Source organism: Macaca fascicularis, chromosome 10, assembly GCF_037993035.2.
Source record: "Macaca fascicularis isolate 582-1 chromosome 10, T2T-MFA8v1.1".
NCBI classification, from domain to species: domain Eukaryota; kingdom Metazoa; phylum Chordata; class Mammalia; order Primates; family Cercopithecidae; genus Macaca; species Macaca fascicularis.
This window is the reverse complement of record NC_088384.1, coordinates 87,161,201-87,184,809: the sequence shown is the minus strand read 5'-3', so window position 1 is coordinate 87,184,809 and position 23,609 is coordinate 87,161,201. Positions and strand designations below refer to the sequence as shown.

At 43.5% G+C, this 23,609-nt stretch overlaps 1 protein-coding gene and 1 pseudogene across 1 annotated transcript; both read left to right on the top strand.

Annotated features, from left to right (window-relative positions):
- The first annotated feature begins 4,181 nt into the window (after positions 1 to 4,181).
- On the top strand, positions 4,182 to 7,546 carry DEFB132 (defensin beta 132). Its single transcript, XM_005568606.4, has 2 exons — positions 4,182 to 4,294; positions 5,526 to 7,546. Exons 1-2 carry the CDS (start codon positions 4,237 to 4,239, stop codon positions 5,753 to 5,755), a joined length of 288 nt encoding a protein of 95 aa, XP_005568663.1. The 5' UTR covers positions 4,182 to 4,236; the 3' UTR covers positions 5,756 to 7,546.
- Positions 6,029 to 20,687, top strand: LOC123567070 (nucleotide triphosphate diphosphatase NUDT15 pseudogene; annotated as a pseudogene).
- The last annotated feature ends 2,922 nt before the right edge of the window (positions 20,688 to 23,609 follow it).

The window sequence follows — 23,609 nt, the reverse complement described above, 5'->3', positions numbered from 1 at the left end:
TTGGAAGTCCCCACGGGGCAGGGGACGGGACTTAAAAGCTACAGGTAAATTTAAATATTTTCTGGTTGACAATTGGTTGAGTTTATCTGAAGACCTGGGATCAATGGAAAGGAATGTTCAGGTTAACATAAAGGATCGTGGAGTCCAAGTTTTATTGTGCAGAGAAATCTCTCAGATAGCAGACTTCAGAGAGATAGCAGATTGTAAAATGTTTCTTATCAGACCTAAAAGGGTGCCTGGCTCTTAGTTGATTATCTCCTGGATCTGGAAAGGAAGGGGGAAAAAAAGGGCGGGGGAGGGGCGAGGGATTCTCTATAGAATGTGGATTTTTTCCACAAAAGATTTTGTAGGGCAATTTCAAAGTATGGCATGGCAACATATTTTGTGATAAAACATTGTAATTTTTATTTTTATTTTTAGTTTTATTTATTTTTTATTTTTATTTTTATTTTTTTGAGACAGAGTCTCGGTCTGTCGCCCAAGCTGGAGTGCAGTGGTGCTATCTCCACTCACTGCGAGCGCCGCCTCCCTGGTTCACGCCATTCTCCTGCCTCAGCCTCCCGAGTAGCTGGGACTACAGGTGCCCGCCACCACGTCCGGCTAATTTTTTGTATTTTTGCTAGAGACAGGGTTTCACCGTGTTAGCCAGGATGGTCTCGGTCGCCTGACCTTGTGATCCGCCCACCTCGGCCTCCCAAAGTGTTGGGATTACAAGTGTGAGCCACTGCACCCGGCCAAGACATTGTGATTTTCTTCCTTGTTATGCCAGAGTCAGATTGAAAACTAAATCACAATATACAGGGTCAAATAAAACCTATCTGATAAGAATTTATGGTTTGTAGGGCATGACTCCCTAGATCCCTTAGGTAGGAATTTGGGCAAGATAAAAAATCAGAGTTTAGTCCTCAATTCCTTAAGATAAATCTCTTTCTATCTCTCTCTCTATCTCATATCTCCATCCTATTTTCTGGAAAACTCTGACTAATGCAAGAAATTAAAGAGGCAAAACACAGGATACAATATCTTAAACAACAAAATACTATTCAGCCATAAAAAAGAATGAAATCCTGTCATTCATGGCAACATGGATGAGCTAAAGCAGTCATCCCCAGCCTTTTAGGCACCAGGCACTGGTATAGTGGAAGACAATTTTTCCATGGTTGGAAGGGGGTGGGAGGATGGTTTTGGGATGAAACTGTTCCATCTCAGACCATCCGGCAGTAGTTAGATTCTCATAAGGAGTGTGCAACCTAGATCCCTCGCATGTGCAGTTCACAATAGGGTTTGTGCTCCTGTGAGAATCTAATGCTTCTGCGCATCTGACAGGAGACAGAGCTCCAAGGTAATGCTCACCTGCCACTCACCTCCTGCTGTGCTCCCAGTTCCTAACAGGCCATGACCCCCTACCAATCCACGGCCCAGGGGTGGGGACCCCTGGCCTAGAGGACATTATGTTAAGTGAGATAAGTCAGCCACAGTAATATAAATGCTGCACATTCTTACTTATCTGTGGTAACTAAAAAAGTTGAGCTTACAGGCCGGGTGCTGTGGCTCACACCTGTAATCCCAGCACTTTGGGAGGCCAAGGCGGGCAGATCACCTGAGGCCAGGAGTTTGAGACAAGTGCCCTTTCTCCTAGGAACTGAAAAAAGACCTATCGCTACTAAAAATATAAAAATTAGCCGGGTATGGTGGCAGGTGCCTATAATCCCAGCTGCTCAGAAGGCTGAGGCAGGAGAATCGCTTGAACCTGGGAGACAGAGATTGCAGTGAACCAAGATTGCACCACTGCACTCCAGCCTGGGAGACAGAGTGAGACTCCATCTCAAAAAAAAAAAAAAAAAAAAAAGTCGAGCTTACAGAAGTAGAGAGTAAAATAACGTAGCGGGTAGAAGGGGATACAGAGAGGTTGGTTAACAAATACAAAATACAGCTAGATAGGAGGAATAAGTTCTAGGGTTCCGTAGCTCTGTAGGGTGACTGTAGCCAACAATCATTTATTGCATATTTTCAAACAGCTAGAAGAGAGGATTTTGAATGTTCTCACACAAAGAAATGAGAAATGTTTGAGGTACCCTGATTTGATCATTACACATTGTGTACATGTATTGAAATATCACTCTGTATCCCATAAATATGTATAATTATTATGTCAATCAAAAATAAAAGTTTTAATTAAAAAATACATTTTAAAAATCAATACAATATCTGACCTGACACTGCAATCTCAACTGAAGGAGGAAACCAATGCTATAAAAGGCATTATGAGGTCAACTGACAAATTGGAATACAGATAGCTAGCTAGATAGATAGATAGATAGATGATAGACTAGATAAAAGTGGTGTCCATTTAAATTTATGGAGCTAATAACTGTACTGTCATATAGAAGAATATCCCTATTCTTAGGAAATACACACTGAACTATTTGGGAGTAAAAGGCCATGATAATATAAGGCAATGAACATATAAACTTATGCTTAATAGATTCAAAAAAGAAAATATACAAAGATATATAGAGAGACTAATATAGATATGTATATATCTATAGATACAGAGGGGGGGCAAATGCTAAAGCAAGAAAGACAAAATGTCAACAATAGACAAATCTCAGGGGAGCTGGGGAAAGGGTGTTGTACAGTTTGCAATTTGCAGCTGGTATGTTTTAAATTATTTTTAAATGAAAAGATTTTTTAATAGGTTGAGGACTTATATTTATGACATCCAATGGACTGTGCATGCTGTATGGAAACAAGGAGAAAATAAATGTCATCATTGCTTAACACGTGAAGGGTAAAAAGACAATTAACTCATTGAAGACTATGCGCAAAAACACAAAAGCCTTTGCTTGTGTGATTATAGGTTTACCAAAGGCACAAAGGGGGTTGTATATATTTTAGGATTATAATTTACATAACTTAATTGGAAAAATTACAGATTTTAAGATATTTTTACAAATCTGAGCGACTGTAAAGACTGCTAAAGTCTTGGGACATATTCTTACCAAGTCCCGGATCTTTTGTTTTGTTTTGTTTTATTTTGTTTTGTGCCTGCAATCAAACCAGGTTTTTTAAGACCAGGAAAACGTGAGAAGCTAGAGTTGCTCTACTCAGTTAACCCAAACCAGGACTCCTGAGATTATTCCCTTATACGACAGGCACCACATCCGAGAAAGGATTCTGGAAACGTGAGCTGGAACACAAAAGAACTGTCTTGATGGGAAACACACTCCAAAGGATGCCATTGTGGGGAGGAAAACACAAAATATTTCTTGAGAAGAATATGGAGATGGCAAAGTCTCTAACCTCCAGAAACCTTAAACTCTAGGGGAAGAAAGCAAAAATTTAGGGGCAAGAGTATTCATATTAAAACTCAAACAATAAGTAGTTTTTCTATAAACTATCTTTTTTTTCTATTGGTGAAAGTACACACAATCATTCTCTCCAAACTCAGACATTTTAGACAAATAGATAATAGAGACACAGAGAGAGAGAGAGAGATGATAGATAGATATACATACATACATACTATGTACATATATACTTACATACATTGGTACATAGATATTTCTTTATCAAAGATTAAGTTATTCTAGATGCATATCCTGTAGCCTACATTTTTATACTTTTTCATCATTTTTAATAACTGCATACTGCTCTATTATATGCTATATTTTCTGTATTAGATTAGATCCATGTTTTATCACCATTTAGGTGGCTTTTGGTTTTCTGTTACTGTAATGTTGAGATAAACCTCTTTATGTACTTGTTCAATTATTCCAATTAAACAAAAGCCCAAGGTGCAAAGTTTCTGAGTAAAAAAATAGGCACATTTTAAGGCTTCTGATGTATATTGCCAAATTGTGCTAAAAAGAAAAACTCTACCAATTAACACTCCCAGCAACAATGCCAAGAGAATGCTAGTTTCCCTACATCTCACCAACACTGGCTGGAATGCATTGTTTTAGAGATGAATGCTGGGAACCGATGCACTCTTTGCTCTACCTCTCCCCCTCTTAACAGTCTAGAACACAGGTGCTCAATAAATCAATCCAGGCTCCAGTCCAGTAGACATTCTGATCTAATCTGACTGCTCTGGGTAACAGAAAAGTCTCCCTTGGTTCACTGCCCAGTATCCTGGCGTCATGAGAATCCTATAAAGGCAGTAGCTCCAGGCACATTACAGAGGGACCCAACTCCACTAAACCACCACCAGCTCCCCAAGTCACCCCTTCAGCCATGAAGTTCCTGCTCCTGGTCTTGGCAGCCCTTGGATTCCTGACCCAAGTGATCCCAGGTAAACTGGATAAACAGGAGGAAGGGAGAACTGGGAACAAGGAACACTAGCAGATCTGGTTGCTCTGGTGCTAGATGAGCCAGGTTGGGTGGAGGCAGGGCTCACCCCACTAGTTCCAGTCTAAGATAGAAATCTCCTAACAACCACCACTAGCCTTGATATCCCACACCCAAACACCACCCTATATAACCTTTATAAAAATTTGTTTTCTATTCTAAAATGATAGTCACCCTCAACCTGAACCAAAATATCTTCTTTCAATTTATGTGAGCTCCTTTTATCTAACCTCCCAAGACACACTGAAGGCTTCTGTCATCACCATGTGCATCCACTGAAATCAGCCCTGGGTTGGAGCTCAAAGGAGGTATTGAGCCTAGAAGGAAAAGATTGAGGTTCCCAGCCCTATGCTCAACAGAAAGCTGGCAGGTGGGGGATGGAAGTAGACCTCTTACAGGGCTAGTTCCCACAGGATGGTAAGCAATGGGTTCAGCTCAAACCCTGGGGCTAGGAGATAATGCAGAGTCAGAAAGAGACAGAGAGACACACAGAGAGCAGGAAGAGAGAGAGATCAGAGGAGGGCCAGGCAATGGATGTGAAGAAAGCCAGAGAGGCCTGAGGGTGCTCGAAGAGGCCCCTGCTGTGAGCCAATGGCAGACACAGAGCACTGAGGTAAACAGATTTTACCAGAGGGTGAAATGGTGCCCAGCACTGTGTGAATGCAAAAATGCCCTGTCACTAGCAACCATTATTTTCTTTTTAATGGTTTTGGAGAATGATTTGACTCCTCCCACTTTGCCCCAGGTTGACTGATATTGACAGTTTTAGAGTCTATGAAAACAAGTATGGCAGAAACACCTTAAAAGGGAGCCTGTGGGGTGAGTGAGAATAGCCCCATTTCTCCCTTTTGAGTATCCAAATGAAGACCATGAAGACCTGGCTCCCCATCCCTGTTTTCACCCCTACATCCTATTCTGCAGTATCAAATTTAGCAAAAAGCTTCAAAGATGCAGATACTGGTAAAGAAGAAGAGCTCCTCAGACAGAGTTCCCCAAGGCCATCAATCCAGGAAAATTCTGTCTCCTCCTCACTGGGTTTCCCGAGTCTCATTTGCACAACATCCTAAGGATATATCTCAGAACAGAAAGCCAAACACTCCCATCTGGCGCTGACAGGTGAGCAGTCCTGTGCTGCTTCTAACCACAACCTCTCTGTCTTGTCCTCTCCCATACAGCCAGTGGGGGTGGGTCAAAATGTGTGAGTGACACCCCGGGATACTGCAGGACACATTGCCACCGGGGGGAGACAGCATTGTTCATGTGCAGCCCTTTCAGAAAATGCTGCATCAGCTACTCCTTCCTGCCTCAGCCTGACCTACCGCAGCTCATCGGGAACCACTGGCCATCAAGGAGCAGAAACACACAAAGGAAAAACAAGAAGCAACAAACGACCGTAACGCCATAATAACCCCTCCTATCACCCCCACCAACTCAAGGAAATATCATTTCCACAGTTCCGGTTCCTCTTACATTGTTGAAAACTAGCCAGGTCTCCTCCTTATGGGGCAGATATCTATAGCCAACCCCAGAACTTCTGTCTTCTACCATTCTGTCATTCATCTAATAACTAATTTGGAGTTTGTATCTATCTTATGAGAACAATCATCATGCAGACTCGTCCACAGGGGATCTGTCAGTTCGGGTCCTCCAAATGAAAAATGCCAAGACAGAATTGGACATGCAAAAGATTGACTGGGAGAACACACCTCTGACGGACAAAGGTGAGAGAGAACAACCACAGGCAGGGAGAACCTTCAGACTGCAGTGCTGACCTAATACGTATCAAAGGAGAGAGGGATAGAGGAGGACTGAATAGAAGGAGACTGAGACTGCAGCTCTAAGAAAGTCTCAGCCAAACAGATGGGGAGGCCCAAAGCAAGGCTTGCCCCTCAGAGGAGCTCACACAGGGCAGGAATAGCCAGGTTCTCATATCCCAGAGGTTCAGTCTTTGGCTAAGAGCAGCCCCTGGAGAACATGGGGTAACTGCTACCATTGGTCTGGAAGTATGACAGCTTGAGGCTGTCCACCAACTATCCCCCTGAAGCAAGTTCTCTTGAAAGGAAATCTGAACAGTGCTGCCATGGAGTATAAGGAGGAAGAGAAAGGAGCTAAAAGTCTAGGTTTGCCCAGCTAGGTAGACTGACTTGTGAAGTATTTATTTATTCATTTGAGTAACAAAGCAGACAGAATACATAGCTGCCATTGGTAGTACACCCCGAAAGCAAGGAAGGCATGATGCTGGTGACTCAAACGTACCTACCCATGGTGTAAAATTGGCATAATCCTCCTGGGAAGCTGTGCAGAAATAAGCACAGAGAAGCAGAACTCTACTTGTTTAATCCACTAAACATTACTTCTGGAAATTGGTTCATCATAAATTATCCAAGAGAAGTAAAAAGTTATGGGCACAAAGGTTTTTCCATATAATATTATTTAAAATGCTAAGAAAATGAAAAAATCTAAATGGTGAAATATTATATACTAATGCCATCTATAAATACAAACAAATAGAATGCTTATAGAATAATGGAACATAATAACATTATTCAAAATTGCATTTATGCTGTAGTTGTCAAAATTGTCTCCTTATATGACACAAAAATCATTAAAATTATGACTTTTTTGTTTGGTTGGAAAGCAGAATTATGCATAAATTTCCTCTTACAGTTTGATGCCCATTTGTTTTATATAATATTTATTTGACAGGTACTAACTTCTATTTGAGAAGAACAAACCAAAACACTCAGGCCTAAATAATTAAAAGCAGTCCTAAAAACTAGCAAACCAGGTAAGAAAAGATGTTAATGCCTATTCCCTAACTTATATCTTAGACCAAAATTAATTCTAGATAGTTTTAAAATGACAGTGTAAAAGCAAAGTATTAAAAGATTGTGTGGTCAAATATTCAATTTAAGAGCAAGGAAATTCTTATAAATATAACAATAGAGGCAAAACTCGTGGAAGATTAAATTGATTAGGTGGCATTAAATATTAAGTTCTTGTGTATGTCAAAAGGTATCATTTTGAAATTCATCCATCTTACTGGGTACTGCAGGAGTTCATTCCTTTTTGTTTATAAATACTCTTCTGTCATATGAATAGTATTTATTTATACACTGATTTGTTGATGGACATTTGGGTTGTTCCCAGTTTATGGCTATTACAAATAAAGCTTCTATGAACATTCATGTACAAATCTTTGTATGGATGTATGCTTTCATTTCCCTAAGGTACATATCTAGGATTGGAACGTCTGAATCATATGGTAGGAGAATGTTTAGCTTTTTTTTTTTTTTTTTTTTTTGAAATGGAGTTTCGCTCTTGAGGCCCGGGCTGGAGTGCAATGGCACAATCTCAGCTCACTGCAACCCTCGCCTCCCGGGTTCAAGTGATTCTCCTGCCTCAGCCTCCGGAGTAGCTGGGATTACAGGCATGCACCACCACGCCTGGCTACTTTTTGTATTTTGGGTAGAGACAGGGTTTCTCCATGTTGGTCAGGCTGGTCTGGAACTCCCGACCTCAGATGATCCGCCCACCTTGGCCTCCCAAAGTGCTGAGATTACAGGCTTGAGAATGTTTAGCTTTTTAAGGAAATACAAAATTGTTTTCCAAAATGGTTGTGCCAGTGGATGTGCCCATCAGCAGTATGTGAAAGTTCCCGCTGTTCCTCATCCTCACCAGCATGTGATAGAGTCAGTCTTTTGCATTTTCATCATTCTAATAGATGTGTAGTGGTATTTTATTATGCTTTCAATTTGCATTTTTAATAACTAGTTACCAAAAAAGTATATTCTGTATGATTCTATTTACATAGTTCTTTAAATTCTTTTAAAATTACATAAAATGATTTAAAATAGAAAGTAAGAATCTAACGACAGAAAGCAAATCACTGATTGTCCGGGGATGTGAAAGGTGCATGGACGGGGCTGAAAGAATGTAAAGGGACCTGAGGACACTTTGAGGGGTGATCAGTCAGGATACATTCATAATCTTGATTGTGGTAATGGCTTAACGGGGATGTACGGAAGTCAAAAAATTACCAAATGGTAAACTTTAAATGTGTTCAGTTTATTGTATATCAATTTAAACTTCAAAAAAGCTATTATTTTAATAAAATAAATAAATCTCACAGTGAAACAGAAAAATTAAAGTATCATAAATAGTTTAAAGACATATGACAAACTGAGACGTGTGATGAAGTATTGATACCGATAAAATATAACAAGTTAGTATGAAGCAACAGGGAAAACATGAAACCCCTACTCAAAAATGAAAGTGACATGAACTAGCTTTTTAACTCCAAAAACGGCCCAAAAATGGGAAAAAATCTGTCTGACTTGTGATCAAATAAATGCAGATTAAAACTACAATGAGATCTTGTTTTTTACCTATCAGATTGTCAGAGAATTAACAAACCCAAGTTTGACAAGGCATAAATAGAAATAAGTCTTATCATCAGATGCTCCTGTTTGTAACAAAATATGTCAATTCTGGAAGACATTGATCTATACACCTTTCAAAACCCTTAAAAATGTTCATGTTCTCTGGCTCAGAGACTCTACTTTTACAGATATATTCTGGGGAAATAATTAGAGTTCATATCAAAAAGATAAATGTATACACAGCACACTCATAGCAGCATAGTTTAAAGTAGTGAAGAGGCGGTAGTGTAAGATGGCTGAATAGAAGCCTCCACTGGTCATGCTCTCATGCTCCCCATTAGAACACCAAGTTTGACAACTATCTACACAAAAAAGTGCCTTCATAAGAATAAAAACATGAGGTGAATGATTATAGTACCTAGTTTTAACTTCATATCACTAAAAGAGGCACTGAGAAGGTAGGAAAGACAGTCCTGAATTGCTGACACCACCTCTCCCCAATCCTCAGGCAACAGTTGTGTGGTGTGGAGGGAGAATATGTGTACTTGCAGGAGGAAGAGCACAGTGATTGTGGGATTTGACATTGGAACTCAGTGCTACTAACACCAGGCAGAACTCAGCAGGTGCCTAGAAAGGGATCATTTAGATCATCCCTAGCCAGACAGAAATCACCCATCCCAGAGGTTGGAACTTCAGTTTCAGCAAGCCTCACCACCATGAGCTAAAGAGCCCTGGGGTCCTAAATAAACTTGAAAGGCTGTATGGGCCACAAGAACCGCAATTCCTAGGCAACTCCTAGTGCTGTGCTGGGCTCAGAGGCAGTAGACTTAGGGAGCACTCAAACTAGTGAGACACCAGTTGGGGAGCTGGGGTGTGTGTGTGTGCGCGTGTGTGTGTGTGTGTGTGTGTGAGATTCTCATGCCTCAGCCTCCCAAGTAGCCAGTGATGGCAGTGGCGGCCCATCTGGAGTGGACACTGCCATCACGCCAGCTGTAGCAGGGAGGTGCAGCTGGGTCTGTACATTTCACAGAGGTACGGAGCTGGGGACAATGACAGCCCCACACCTTCCAAGTTGGTGGGGCAGGAGCTCGCCAGGTTCAAATGCAGACACCCAGGTCGCAGTTGTGAAGCCGAGCCTCCCTGTGCTCTTGCGGGTGCTGGGAGCAGGCAGGAGCCCCGCCCTTTTTGGGGTAGCTGCAGGTGCCCAAACCACTGATGCGGAACCAGGCATCTCTACACTCTTGAGGGTCAGGGAAGTCCCCATTGCCCTCACAGGCTTAGAAGTGCCTGCTCCCATAGCCTGGCATCTCCTTGCTGTCGGTGCCGGCTCTAATCTTGAAACAAAGTCGAGGCCAAGCCCAGGTGCTGTCATAGCCTGCTGGGTGTGCACACACTTGGGGCAGTGCTGACATATCAGCCCCCTGCCACCTCGGACCCCTACAGACTTTGGGTGCTGATAAGCATAGAAGGGAAGCCGAAGTGGGGCTGAGGGCAACTTGGCATGGCCTGTAGGTGCCCCTTGGCACCTACAGCCTGGGTGCCATGAATGGCAGTAGGAGTCTTCTCAGTTCTGTCTCCCTCCCTTCAGTGTGGATGAAGGGGTAGAAACGACGTATAGCATCTCTCTTTCCCAGGGGTCGTGTTGCATCTTTTAATGGTTTACCACTGACAGTGCCACCAACGATTTGGGGATTGTGTCTCTAGGAAGCAATTTACCTAAATTTCATGTATCAATGAAACTGTTTCTCCTTATCGTTTTATTTATTTATTTATTGTGTAAAATAAATATGCTTTTAATATATAATGAAAGCCTGTTGATGTTAACATGCAAGGATTGAAAGAACACCCTGTTGGACTGCAAGATGGCTGCTCCCTCTACCCTCAGCTGCAGCTGCCTGTCAGCCAAGCTTTGATTTGCTAGGCAGAATATAAAAGAATTCCTCTCTGTGGTGGTCCAGGAGACCAAGGGAATTTGGGGAGGCGATAGAATTGCACTCTGATCATGCTGGTGATGAAAACTCGTGCAACCGTACACCCAAATGTTGTCGTTTTTACTGTATGTTAATTTTAGAAATCAAAGAGTAAAAGATACAATCACAAAAATATCATTTGGTGGGGCAAACTTATTCAGTATATGAAGATAATAGAGAACTTTTAATTTATACAAACATGGCTCTCATAAAATAAAATATTAATATAAAATATTAAAATATAAATTCTCAAGAGCTATAACTTAAACTTCTATGTTAATTTAGGTAAGCAATTCTCCTATGAAAAGACTGAAGGATTCTTTCCTTCTCTTTTCCTGTCTTTTCATTTTTCTACAAGGAACAGCATTAAAGCCGACTGAAACAGTTACTGTGACCAGCATGTAATGCTTGAAAAGATGAAAATCGAGCTTTAAGTATGCTCAATCTCAATAACTTTTTTTTTTTTTTTTGAGATGGAGTCTTGCCCTGTCGCCCAGGCTGGAGTGCAATGGCACGATCTCAGCTCACTGCAACTTCCAACTCCCAGATTCAGACGATTCTCCTGCCTCTCGAGTAGCTGGGATTACAAGCACTGGCCATCATGCCCAGCTATTTTTTGTATTTTTAGTAGAGATGGGGTTTCACCATGTTGGCCAGGCTGGTCTCAAACTCCTGGCCTCATTATCTGCCCGCCTCAGCCTCCCAAAGTGCTAGGATTACAGGCGTGAGCCACCACGCCCAGCCTCAATAACTTTTTAATATTTGTGTGCTTAGTTTATTCTTGTTTCTTTGCTAGTTTTTTTCCCTGCAAAAAAAAGAAGAAAAATAATTTTAAATCTTATTTGAAGGATGACTGTACACTGATTGTGTTCTTGGCCTTTGAAAGGAGAGAAGGAGGAAAAGGAGGAGGAAAAGGGAAAATATCTTAAGAGGTTGTACTGTTAATCTACTTCAAGGCAGATTTTAACCACTAATGCTAAAATGCTATTATGAAATTGAATATTTCAACTGAATATTGAAAATGGTCTACTGGTGCTGGGCGCAGTGGCTCACGCCTGTAATTCTAGCACTTTGAGAGGCCAAGGTGGTTGGATCACTTAAGGTCAGGACTTCGAGACTAGCTTGGCCAACATGGTGAAATTCCATCTCTACTAAAAATACCCAAAAATAGCCGGAAATTGCTTGAACCTGAGAGGCAGAGGTTGCAATGAGCTGAGATCATGCCACTGCACTCCAGCCTGGGCAACAGAGCAAGACTCCATCTCAATCAATCAATCAATCAATCAATAAAAATGGTATAGTGGCTTGAAGATGCAGGGGCCTGTAATGAAGAACGTGGATGGCCCCTAGAAACTGAAAGCAGCCCCCAGGTGGCAGCCAGCAAGGAAGTGAGGTCTTCAATTCTACACCTACAAGGAACTGAATTCTGTCAACAACCTGAATGAGCTTGGAAGCTGATTCTTATCCAGAGGCCTCAGATAAGAACTCAGCCTGCCGACACCTTGTTTTCAAATTCATGATACCCTGAGTATAGAACTCACCTGAGCTTGCCCAGACTTCTGAGTTAACAAATAGGTAATGTTTTAAGTTGCTAAATTTGTGGTAATTTGTTATGCAGCAATGGCAAACTAATACAGATTTCCAGCTAAAATATGTTTTGATTTCATGAACTGGCACCTTACAAATTTTGCTTCAAACAACAGAAGGAATGGAAGATGACAAAGAGGTTCTCATCACACTCCTTTTAAGAGACCTCCCCTAGTCCAGGCACAGTGGCTCATGTCTGTAATCCCAGCAGTTTTGGAGGCCAAGGCAGGAGGATCACTTGAGCTCAGGAGTTCAAGACCAGCCTGGGCAACATAATGAGACTTTGTCTCTACAAAAAATACAAAACTTAGCTGGGCATGGTAGCGTGCACCTGTAGTTCCAGCTATTCGGGGGGCTGATGTGGATCCTTTGAGTCCAGGAGGTCAAAGCTGCAGTGAGCCATGATCCCACTGCTGCACACCAGCCTGGTCAACAGAGGGAGACTCCATCTCAAAAATAAGTTAATTTTAAAAAGGGAAACCTTCCTAAAAATCGCATATGGCATCTTTGTGCATACCACTGGCCAGAACTTAGTCACACGGCCACACTAGATTTAAGGGAAGCTAGAAAATGTCTTTATTCCTAGAGGCAGTGTCCGGATAAAATTTTGAGGTCTGCCCTTTTCTCTAAGATCTAGAAAAAAACAAGGATGCCCACTCTCACTGCTTCTATTCAACATAGTATTGGAAGTCCTTGCCAGAGCAATAAAACAAGAAAAAGAAAAGACATCCAAATAGAAAATAAAGAATTGAAAATATCACTGCTGATGACACAATCTTTTATGTAGAAAACCCTAAAGATTCCACCAAAAAACTGTTAGAACTGATAAATTCAATAAAGTTTCAGGATACAAAATCAATATATGAAAGTCAGTAATGCTTATCTACACTAATAATGAGCTTTCCAAAAATTGAATCAATAGAATAATTCCATTTATAATAGCTACCAGAATAATAAAATCCTTAGGAATAAATTTAACCAAGGAGGTAAAAGACCTGTACACTGAAAACTATAAAACATTAATAAAAAAAATTGAAGAAGACACAAGCAAATGGAAAGATACCCTGTGTTCTTGAATTAGAAGGCTTAATATTGTTAAAATGTTCATATTACCCAAAACAATACACAGATTCAATGCAACACCTGTCAAAATTCCAATGTTATTTTTCATAGATATAAAAAAAATCCTAAAATTCATATGGAGCCTCCAAAAAACCCAAATAGCCAAGATAAACATAAGCAAAAAGAACAAAGCTGGAGGCATCACACTACCTGATTTCAAATTATACTACAAAGCAACAGTATTTAAAACAGCATAGTACTGGCATAAAAAGAGACACATCGAGCAATGGAACAGAATAGAAAGCCCGGAAATGAACCCACACATCTACAGCCAATTGGTTTTAAACAAAGGTGTCAAGTATATGCAAAGGAGAAAGGACAATCTCTTCAATAAATGGTGTTGGGAAAACTGTATATCCATATGGAAAAGAATGAAACAGATCAACGGTTGTCAGGGGCTTAAGAAAGGGGAAAGTGACTTTAAAAGTGTAACTAAAGGGAGTTCCAAAAGGCTAAGTGATTCCGTGAATCTAATAAACATGTTAAAATGCATAAAGTTCGGGTGTGGGGGCAAGGGGAGGGAGAGCATTAGGACAAATACGTTCTTTTCTCGCTTCTGGCCAGGAGGCTTCTTGATCAGTTCAAATTGTTACAAAGTTCAGCTGGAGGTTTCCTTCTCCCTGTGGCCTCTCTGGGCCTCTGGCAGCCCTCCTCAAGGAGCAATCCGTTTCCTTCAGAGGGCCTGTGGGTTCTCTTGGCTTTCCTAATGCGTTCCTGCAGTCCTTCCGAAGCAAAACTTCATGATGCGAGCCTCCACACGCTGCTCTGTCCATCTGAGTGGGAACTGCACTCTAGTACTGCCTCCCATCTGCCATGATCCCTGGTGGTTTCTGATCACAGTTCAATTATTTTAGATTCCATATATAAGTGAGAACATGAAGTATTTGTCTTTCTGTGTTTGACTTATTTCACCTAGCAGAATGTGTAATAAACATTAAAAAAATGAATGTGTAAAATCAGGTAGTGATCATAGCTACAAAGAAAATAAAACAGTGATAGATGGAAAGTGATAGGGAGGAAGAACCTTGTTAGAAATGGTGGTCAGGCAAGACCTCTTTAAGAAAGGAAAAGAGCTGATTGCATGATGAGCCAGCCACGTGAAGACCTTGAGGACAACATGCAAAGCCGGTGACCCACCGGCCCTGCAAAGGCTGAGCAGGAAATAAGCTTGGTTGGCGCGAAGAAGGAAGGCTGGAGGGAATAGAAATGGGGACAGAAGATGAACGCCGGGAGAGGGGGGCTCAAAGCCAGCTCGTGTAGGCAGGGACCGGGCACCAGCAAGGCTCGCAGAACAAAGGCCTCTCTCTCTTTCGCCACACTAAGGGCCAAAATGGTCTTCTCCAATTGCAAATTCTGCAATAAAATGCGCCCTTGGCGACTTACAACCAGGATGCATTCCACACCGCTCCCCCACGCCCTACAGCCCGCCCTTGAAGCCGTTAGCTGATTGATTTGCGTCAGTCTTTACCGCCATCTGCCGGCAGTACTCGGTATACCCGCGCCTTGGCGGTCGCACACGTAGGCTAAACGCAGGTACCCCTGACTGGAGGGGTCGGACCCCACTGTTCAGGGCCTTGCCAAAGCCTTCCCAATGTCTACTGGTGTCCCAGACACAAGAGATCCAGGTCAAGACTCACACTTCACAAGACACACAGACGTGGGCCTTAGGGAACAGGAAATTCCATGGAACGTCCATTTACCCAATTAGTCAGACTCACTGAGCCCCAGAATAGGGTTTTCAATCAACTCCTGCTAAAATTAAAAAATAATGTGTGGTGGCCGGGCGCGGTGGCTCATGCCTGTAATGCCAGCACTTTGGGAGGCCGAGGAGGGCCGCTCACGAGGTCAGGAGATCGAGACCATCCTGGCTAACACGGTGAAACCCCGTCTGTACTAAAAATACAAAAACAAAAAATTAGCCGGGCGTGGTGGCGGGCGCCTATAGTCCCAGCTACTCGGGAGGCTAAGGCAGGAGAATGGCGTGAACCCGGGAGGCGCAGCTCGCAGTGAGCGGAGATTGCACCACTGCACTCCAGCCTGGGCGGCAGAGTGAGACTCCATCTCACCAAAAAATAATAGTAATAGTAATAACAATAATGTGTGGTATCGATTGGAATAATAGACATTGGAGGCCACAAACGATGGGAGGGTAAGGGGGGGCGGGGGTTCAAAAATTACTTATTGGATGCAACATTCACTATTCGGGTAATGGGGCACTAGAAGCCCGCTCCACCACTGTGCAATATATGCACTTGTACCCCGTAAATCTATAAAAATAAAAAATAGATTAAAAATAATAATAATGTCTGGTCATCTAAATAGTACCTCTACAGCTTATTAAGTCCTCTGCAGATGCCCCAGTTGCCTGTCCTTCCCATTAAAGGTGATACCCAGTGCTGATTTCTCCCTCAACCTCCGGGTTCCCATAAACCTCTTCTTTCTCACTCCTGCTGCCCTCGGTACTCCAATAAAGAATGATAGACCGGCGGCGCGGTGGCTCATGCCTGTAATCTCAGCACTTTGGGAGGCTGAGGCGGGTGGATCACCTGAGGTCAGGAGTTCAAGACCAGCCTGGCCAACATGGTGAAACCCCATCTCTACTAAAATGCAAAAATTAGCGGGACATTATGGCGGGCGCCTGTAATCCCAGCTACTCGGGAGACTGAGGCAGGAGAATTACTTGAACCCGGGAGGCGTAGGTTGCAGTAAACCGAGGTCGTGCCATTGCACTCCAGCTTGGGCAACAAGAGTGAAACTCCATCTCAAAAAAAAAAAAAAAATGGTAGATGAACTAAAGACAGACATTAGAGCACCCCTGACCCTGGCCCCTCAACACATACACACTCCTATGGCCCCAAGCATGCTGATTTAGAATCCCAGTGATCCTAATTTGCCTAGCCAGAATCTTTGCCTGAATTTCATTAGTACACAGGGCAACACAGAGCTGATAATAATGATGAGCTTTTGCTTGTTTGTTTGCTTTTTTGAGACAGAGTCTTGCTCTGTCACCCAGGCTGGAGTGCAGTGGCACGATCCGGGCTCACTGCAACCTCCACCTCCTGGGTTCAAGCAATTCTCCTGCCTCAGCCTCCCAAATAGCTGAGATTACAGGCGGATGCCACCATGCCCAGCTAATTTTTGTACTTTTAGTAGAGACGAGGTTTCACCATGTTGGCCAGGCTGGTCTTGATCTCCTGACCTTGTGATCCACCCGCCTCGGCCTCCCAAAGTGCTGGGATTACAGGCGTGAGCCACCGCGCCCGGTCCATGATGCGCTTTTACAAGAGATAGAGATAATTGTACCCCCGCCTAACAAACAATAGGGTGTAGATAGTGACCGTGATTAAGGGGCAGAGTAACTTAAAACTGACACACATGAGAAACATCCTTAAATAATATGACGTTGGACCCTCTCCACAAAGTGGTGTCACCCTGGTCTACACTCCTGTTAACCCATGGGCAACTCCTTGTGCCCTTTGCCCCCTTCCTCTGAACCTGACAATGGTGGGGAAACGGGGGATTCTGCCATAATGGCCAAGATTGTGAAATGTCATTGCATGGCCTTTTCTTGTTGTCATTGTTGTTGAGACAGAGTTTCTCTCTTGTCTCCCAGGTTGGAGTGCAATGGTGCAATCTCAGCTCACTGCAACCTCTGCCTCCCAGGTTCAAGTGATTCTCCTGCCTCAGCCTCCTGAGTGTCTGGGATTACTGGCACATGCCACCATGCCCAGCTAATTTTTGTATTTGTAGTAGAGACAGAGTTTCACCATGTTGGCGAGGCTGGTCTCAAACTCCTGACCTCAGGTGATCCACCCACCTTGGCCTCCCAAAGTGCTGGGATTAACAGGCGTGACTGCTGGGATTACAGGCGTGAACCACTGCGCCCGGCCGCATGGCCTTTTCGCCATGCTTGCCTTTGTTGATGCTCATTTGGTTCCTGAACTGGGTACCCACAGAGAGCTCTTAGGGGGAAATTAAGACACTCCCATCCAAACCCCAAGTCCACTGGTTCATCTTTTGCCCTCACTGACATCAGGTCTTGGCCAGGCACAGTGGCTCCCACCTATAATCCCAGCACTTTGGGAGGCCGAGGCAGGAGGATCACTTGAACCCAGGAATTTCAGACCAGCCTGGGTAACATAGTGGGAACCTGTCTCTACAAAAAAAATATTTTAAAATTTGTTTTAAAATTATTTTAAAAAGTTAGCTGGGTATGGTGGCACATGCCTGTAGTCCCAGCTACTTTGGATGCTGAGGTGGGAGGATCACTTGAGCCCAGGAAGTCAAGGCTGCAGTAAGCTATTATTGCACCACCACACTTCAGCCTGGGCAAAAGAGCAAGACTCTGTCACAAAGAAAAGACAGACAGAGACATCAGGACTGGCCCCTTCTAGAACCAATTCTACCAGATAGATGAGCTCCTCTCACACACACTAGATCACCTGACAAGCTTGAGTGCAATGCCTGAGATTCCCCATACAAGAGCTCCTTAGGGCGAGGCACAGTGGCTCATGCCTGTAATCCCAGTACTCTGGGAGGCCAAGGCAGGAGGATCACTTGAGCCCAGGAGTTCAAAACCAGCTTGGGCAACATGGTGAAACCCTGTCTCTACAAAAAATACAAAAATTAGGTAGGCGTGGTGGCATGTGCCTGTAGCTCCAGCTACTCCAGCTGAGGTGGGAGGATCACTTGAGCCTGGGAGTTCAATGCTACACTGAGCCGTGATCACACCACTGCATTCCAGCCTGGGTGACAGAGTGAGACCCTGTCTAAAAAATAGAGCTCCTTAAAACAGTAACCTCCCGGACTAATGAGAAAGCCATTAATGCACTGCATTGTGCCCGGGTCTGTGACTCTCTATCTAACAAGGTTCTGTGCCTCAATGTCCTTAAAAAGACTGATTCCCGCCGGGCGCGGTGGCTCAAGCCTGTAATCCCAGCACTTTGGGAGGCCGAGACGGGCGGATCACGAGGTCAGGAGATCGAGACCATCCTGGCTAACACGGTGAAACCCCGTCTCTACTAAAAAATACAAAAAAACTAGCCGGGCGAGGTGGCGGGCGTCTATAGTCTCAGCTACTCGGGAGGCTGAGGCAGGAGAATGGCGTGAACCCGGGAGGCGGAGCTTGCAGTGAGCTGAGATCTGGCCACTGCACTCCAGCCTGGGTGACAGAGCGAGATTCCGTCTCCCAAAAAAAAAAAAAAAAGACTGATTCCCATTATTTTCTCTGCCCCTGGGTCCAATCAGATCCAAATAACTGGGATTTGGGATGTGTCCACCTTCACACCTAAGATGGTGTCGCCTCTGCATAGGATTTCACCTGAGATGACACAACCCCTCCAGAAGAGTCCACATGAGACGGCATTGCCTGGAACCCTCACCATTATCTGGAATCCTAACTTGGACTTTAGCTCAAAGAGACCCTGCCTCACAAGCTCCCTGTGCACGCCCCCTTCCCTCACAGGATCTTCTGCCTGTTGGACTTGCCCTCCCGATGACCCTCAGGGACAACTGCAGCCATTAGAGCATACAGGGGCTTTCCCCAACCAATCTAGGTTTGTCCGACATTGCTTGCAATGGAGAATGGCACTCACCACATGCCAGCACAAAGACATTCAATTAAAACAAGTAGTGTCCAGGCACAACTGTCTTACAACCCTGCTGCCTAATATAGTGACACAGGTGGGTTGGATCATTATAAATTTAAGCTTTAGTTTCTGCACTTAGCTTTTGACTGTCTGCTTGCCTGCCCACCCAAGGTACCTCCTTCCTTTTTAGCACCTGTTCTGTGCAGCAGAAAAGCAGAACTCCCAAAGGATGCAGCACCACCCAGGCAAAGACAGTAAGAGAAAACAAGCAGACCAATCTGGGATAATGACTCCCTGCTAAAGAGCTTTACACAAACCCACAAGACCAGAGGGCTTTTAAATGTTTGGGGGCAGGCTGGGCGCGGTGGCTCACGCCTGTAATCCCTGCACTTTGGGAGGCCAAGATGGGCGGATTACTTGAGGTCAGGAGTTCAAGACCAGCCTGGCCAACATGGTGAAACCCTGTCTCTACCAAAAATACATTTAAAAAAACAAAAATTCAGCCAGGTGTAGTGGCGAGCACCTGTAGTCCCAGCTACTCGGGAGGCTGAGCCACGAGAATCGCTTGAACCCAGGAGGCGAAGGTTGCAGTCAGTCAAGATCGCGCCACTGCACTCCAGCCTGGGCAACAGAGCAAGACTCCACCAAAAAAAAAAAAAAAAAAAAAAACAGAAAAAAGAGAAAAGATGTGTTGATGAGGATATGGGGGAGGATATGGAGAAACTGGAACCCTCATGCATTGCTTGTGGGAATGTAAAACAGTGTAACCACTGTGGAAAACGGCTTGTTGGTTCCTCAAAGATTTAAACAGAATTATATGATCCAGCAGTTTTGCTCCTAGATATATGTCCAAAAGAATTGAAAGCAGGGACTCAAACAGATATTGTACACCAGTGTTCATAGCAGCATTATTCACAGTAGCCAAAAGGTGGAAATAACCCAAATGTACATCAACAGATAAATGGGTAAACAGAATGTGGTATATTTATGCAATGGAATATTATTCAGCCATAAAAAAGAATGAAATTCTGATAACATGCTACAACATAGATGAGCCTTTAAAACATCATTTCAAGTGAAATAAGCCACACACAAAAAGGGAAATTTGTATAATTTTACTTACATGAGGTACTTAGTATTGGCAAATTCACAGAGACAGAAAGCAGAATAGAAATTACTGGCCGGGCTTCCACGCACTATGACGGCCAGCACAGAGCTGCGGGAGCCGTGCCCGGAGTCAGAGTCATGGTGACCAGCTGCAAGCATCCGTGTTGCGTCCTCCTCAGGAAGAGGAAAGGCTCGGTTGGAGTCGGCAGTTTCCAACTCCCTGGAGGTCATCTGGAATTCTGTGAGACCTGAGAAGAATGTGCTCAAAGGGAAACCTGGGAAAAAGCAGCTCTTCACCTGAAAAAATGTTCGCTTTGCCTCAGTTGTGAATTCTTTCATTGAGAAGGAGAATTACCATTCTGTTACTATATTAATGAAAGGAGAAGTGGATGTGACTCATGATTCAGAACGAAAGAATATAGACTCTGAAAAAAATGAAAGTTGGGAGTGGGTTCCTTGGGAAGAATTTCCTCCTCTGGACCAGTTTTTCTGGGGACTATGTTGTTTAAAAGAACAAGGCTTTGATCCATTTGTAGAAGAGTTGAACCATCTGGTGGGATACAAAGGAAATCATCTCTAGGTGGCTGAGAAGATTTCTCGATTTTCTTTAAAAAGACAAAAATAAGGTCTGGTTAAGGAATGAAAAATATCTACATTTCAGAACAACTCCATTTTATCTTAAAAAAGTTCCTGTGATTGCCACTTTATTTGCAGTCTCTTAATGTACCCACCACCCTTTCAGCTAGTACTTGAGAAAATTTTTCTGAAATATGTTATTGAATTGTATTCCAGACACAGAATATATGATAAATACTGATATTATGGGTAATTTGCTTTCCATATTTACCTATGATATGTACTGTACAGTTTGTCATTACTAGCTTGCATGGAGTAGGATGCAGTCGAATTTGCCTTAGTATTTCTGTTCAAATACAGACCCAAATTCAAATATTGTAGTTTAGATTCAAACACAGTATGCCTGTTGCAAAATTTACCAAGTTTGTTGATTACCTCTTTTATTAAACAAATGGTGGGGAGGGTAATATATTGTGACAATCTTTGCAACTTACAGGGAATAGGACAGGTCATTAGGGTATATTTCCCAGGTTTTCAATTGAGAACCTAAACCAAGAGAAGTGAGACAAACCATCTAATGTCTGTATCCTACTATTAACAGGCTGTGTGATGTTGAATTTCTCACTTACTCTCTCTGAGGTCCATAGTCCTTATATGTAAAATGAAGAGATTCGTCTAGAGCAGTTCTCAAAGTGTGGTCTGGGGCCCTCAAGAGCTTTTCAAGGGTATTCTAGGTCAAAGCTATTTTTATAACACTAAGACATCATTTCATCTTTTATTGTTTTTCTTTTTTTTTTTATTTGAGAAGGAGTCTTGCTCTGTTGCCCAGACTAGAGTGCAGTGGCACAATCTCAGCTCACTGCAGCCTCCGCCTCACAGGTTCAAGCAATTCTCCTACCTCAGCTTCCTGAGTAGCTGGGATTACAGGCACCCGCCACCACACCTGGCTAATTTTTGTATTTTTAGTGGAGACGGGGTTTCACCATGTTGGCCAGGCTGGTCTGGAACTCCTGAGCTCAAGTGATCTGCCCACCTCAGCCTCAAAAAGTACTGGGATTACAGGTGTGAGCCACCATGCCCGACCATCGTTTATCTTTTTCACTCTCATTTTTTCATGAGTGTGCAGAGGAGTTTTCAAGAGGCTATCTGGTGTGATATTGTAATAGGCTGAATGCAAAAGCAGATGAGAATCCAGCTTTCGTCTGTTGTCTGACATTGAAGAGATTTGGAGAAATGTAAAGCAGCAGTACTCTTCTCACTGATGATTTTTGTTGTTGTTGGTTAGAAAAATGGTTATTTTTAGTGGGTTTTAATATGTGAAAAAAATTAAAATAGCTATTTGTCAAAAATGTTATTTATGTGTTAATACATATTGGGTTTTTATTACTTGTAAATGATTAATAAAAATTTTAAGAAATTTAAAAAAAGAAGAAGAAAGTACTGGCCAGGCATGATAGCTCACACCTGTATTCCCAGCATTTTGGGAGGCCAAGACAGGTGGGTCGCTTGAGTCCTGGAGTTCGAGACCAGCCTGGGGAACATGGCGAAATGCCATCTCTACTAAAACTACAAAAAAAATAGCAGGGCATGACGGCACCTGCCTGTAGTCCCAGCTACTCATGAGACTGAGGTGGGAGGATCACCTGAGCCTGGGAAGTTGAGGCTGCAGTGAGCTGTGATGATGACACCGCACTCTAGCCTGGATGACCGGAATGAGGCCCTGTCTCAAAATAAACGAAAAAATAAGTTACCAAGGGGCTGGGAGCAGGAGGAAATGGGAAGTTATTATTTAATGAGTGCAAAATCTCTGTTTAGGATGATGAAAACTTTCTGGAAATAGATAGTGGTAGTGGTTACGCTACACTGTGTATGTACTTAACGTGACTGAATTGTACACTTATCATGGTTAAAATGATAAATTTTGGGCCGGGCGCGGTGGCTAACACCTGTAATCCCAGCACTTTGGGAGGCCAAGACAGGTGGATCACCTGAGATCAGGAGTTGGAGACCAACCTAGCCAACATGGTGAAACCCCGTCTCTACTAAAATACAAAAATTAGCTGGGAGTGGTGATAGGCGCCTGTAATCCCAGCTAATAGGGGGGCTGAGGCAGGAGAATCACTTGAACCCAGGGAGCGGAAGTTGCAGTGAGCAGAGATTATGCCACTGCACTCCAACCTGGGCGACAGAGCAAGACTTCATCTCAAAAAAGAAAAAAAGAAACAGTCCCAGGATGCATCCATGTGCATGTGCATGTGCATGCAGGTGTATCTGCTTGTGAGAGCTGCACACACGGCTCTGAGTACCTGGGAAGATACCCATGTGCAGTTGCTGTACATGTGTGGGGTCACTCTCTGGCGCATTTGGAGGCATGAGGGCTACATGCAATGTGAGGGAATCTATGTCCAGGCGTCCTTTCTTGTTTTTCCTCCTCTGAACTTATGCATCCCTCCACAAGAAGTCCAGCTCCTGGCTAAAAACCTATGTGTGATTTTTCAGCTCAACCACAGGCAATGACAGGTTTTACCTGGCAGGCCTCACAGCTGGGTTGTGCACAGCGGATGCATTGCAGTCTTTAAAGACAGTTGCAGGCACAGACTCAAGCCTCCTGGACAGTCGACCTCTCACACACATCTCCGCTCCTACCCCAGGTCTTCATTCAGACACGTCTTCATTGCAGTGGGGTAGGCCTTTGGCCACGACCTCCTTATCATGGGGAGTGGGGAATCCTTGAAGACACTTTCCTCCACGCTGACTCAGAACTTTTCCCACTCTCCCTTCCCCACCCCATCCCTGGCCCCCAGGTCTGTACAACTGCAGGAGCCTTTTGTTGGAAGCTCTTCTGCAGTGAGACCAACCCCACACCTGTGCTCATCCACCTGACCCCAGATGGCATCATTCTATGAGGAAATGAGAACAGGGTGGAT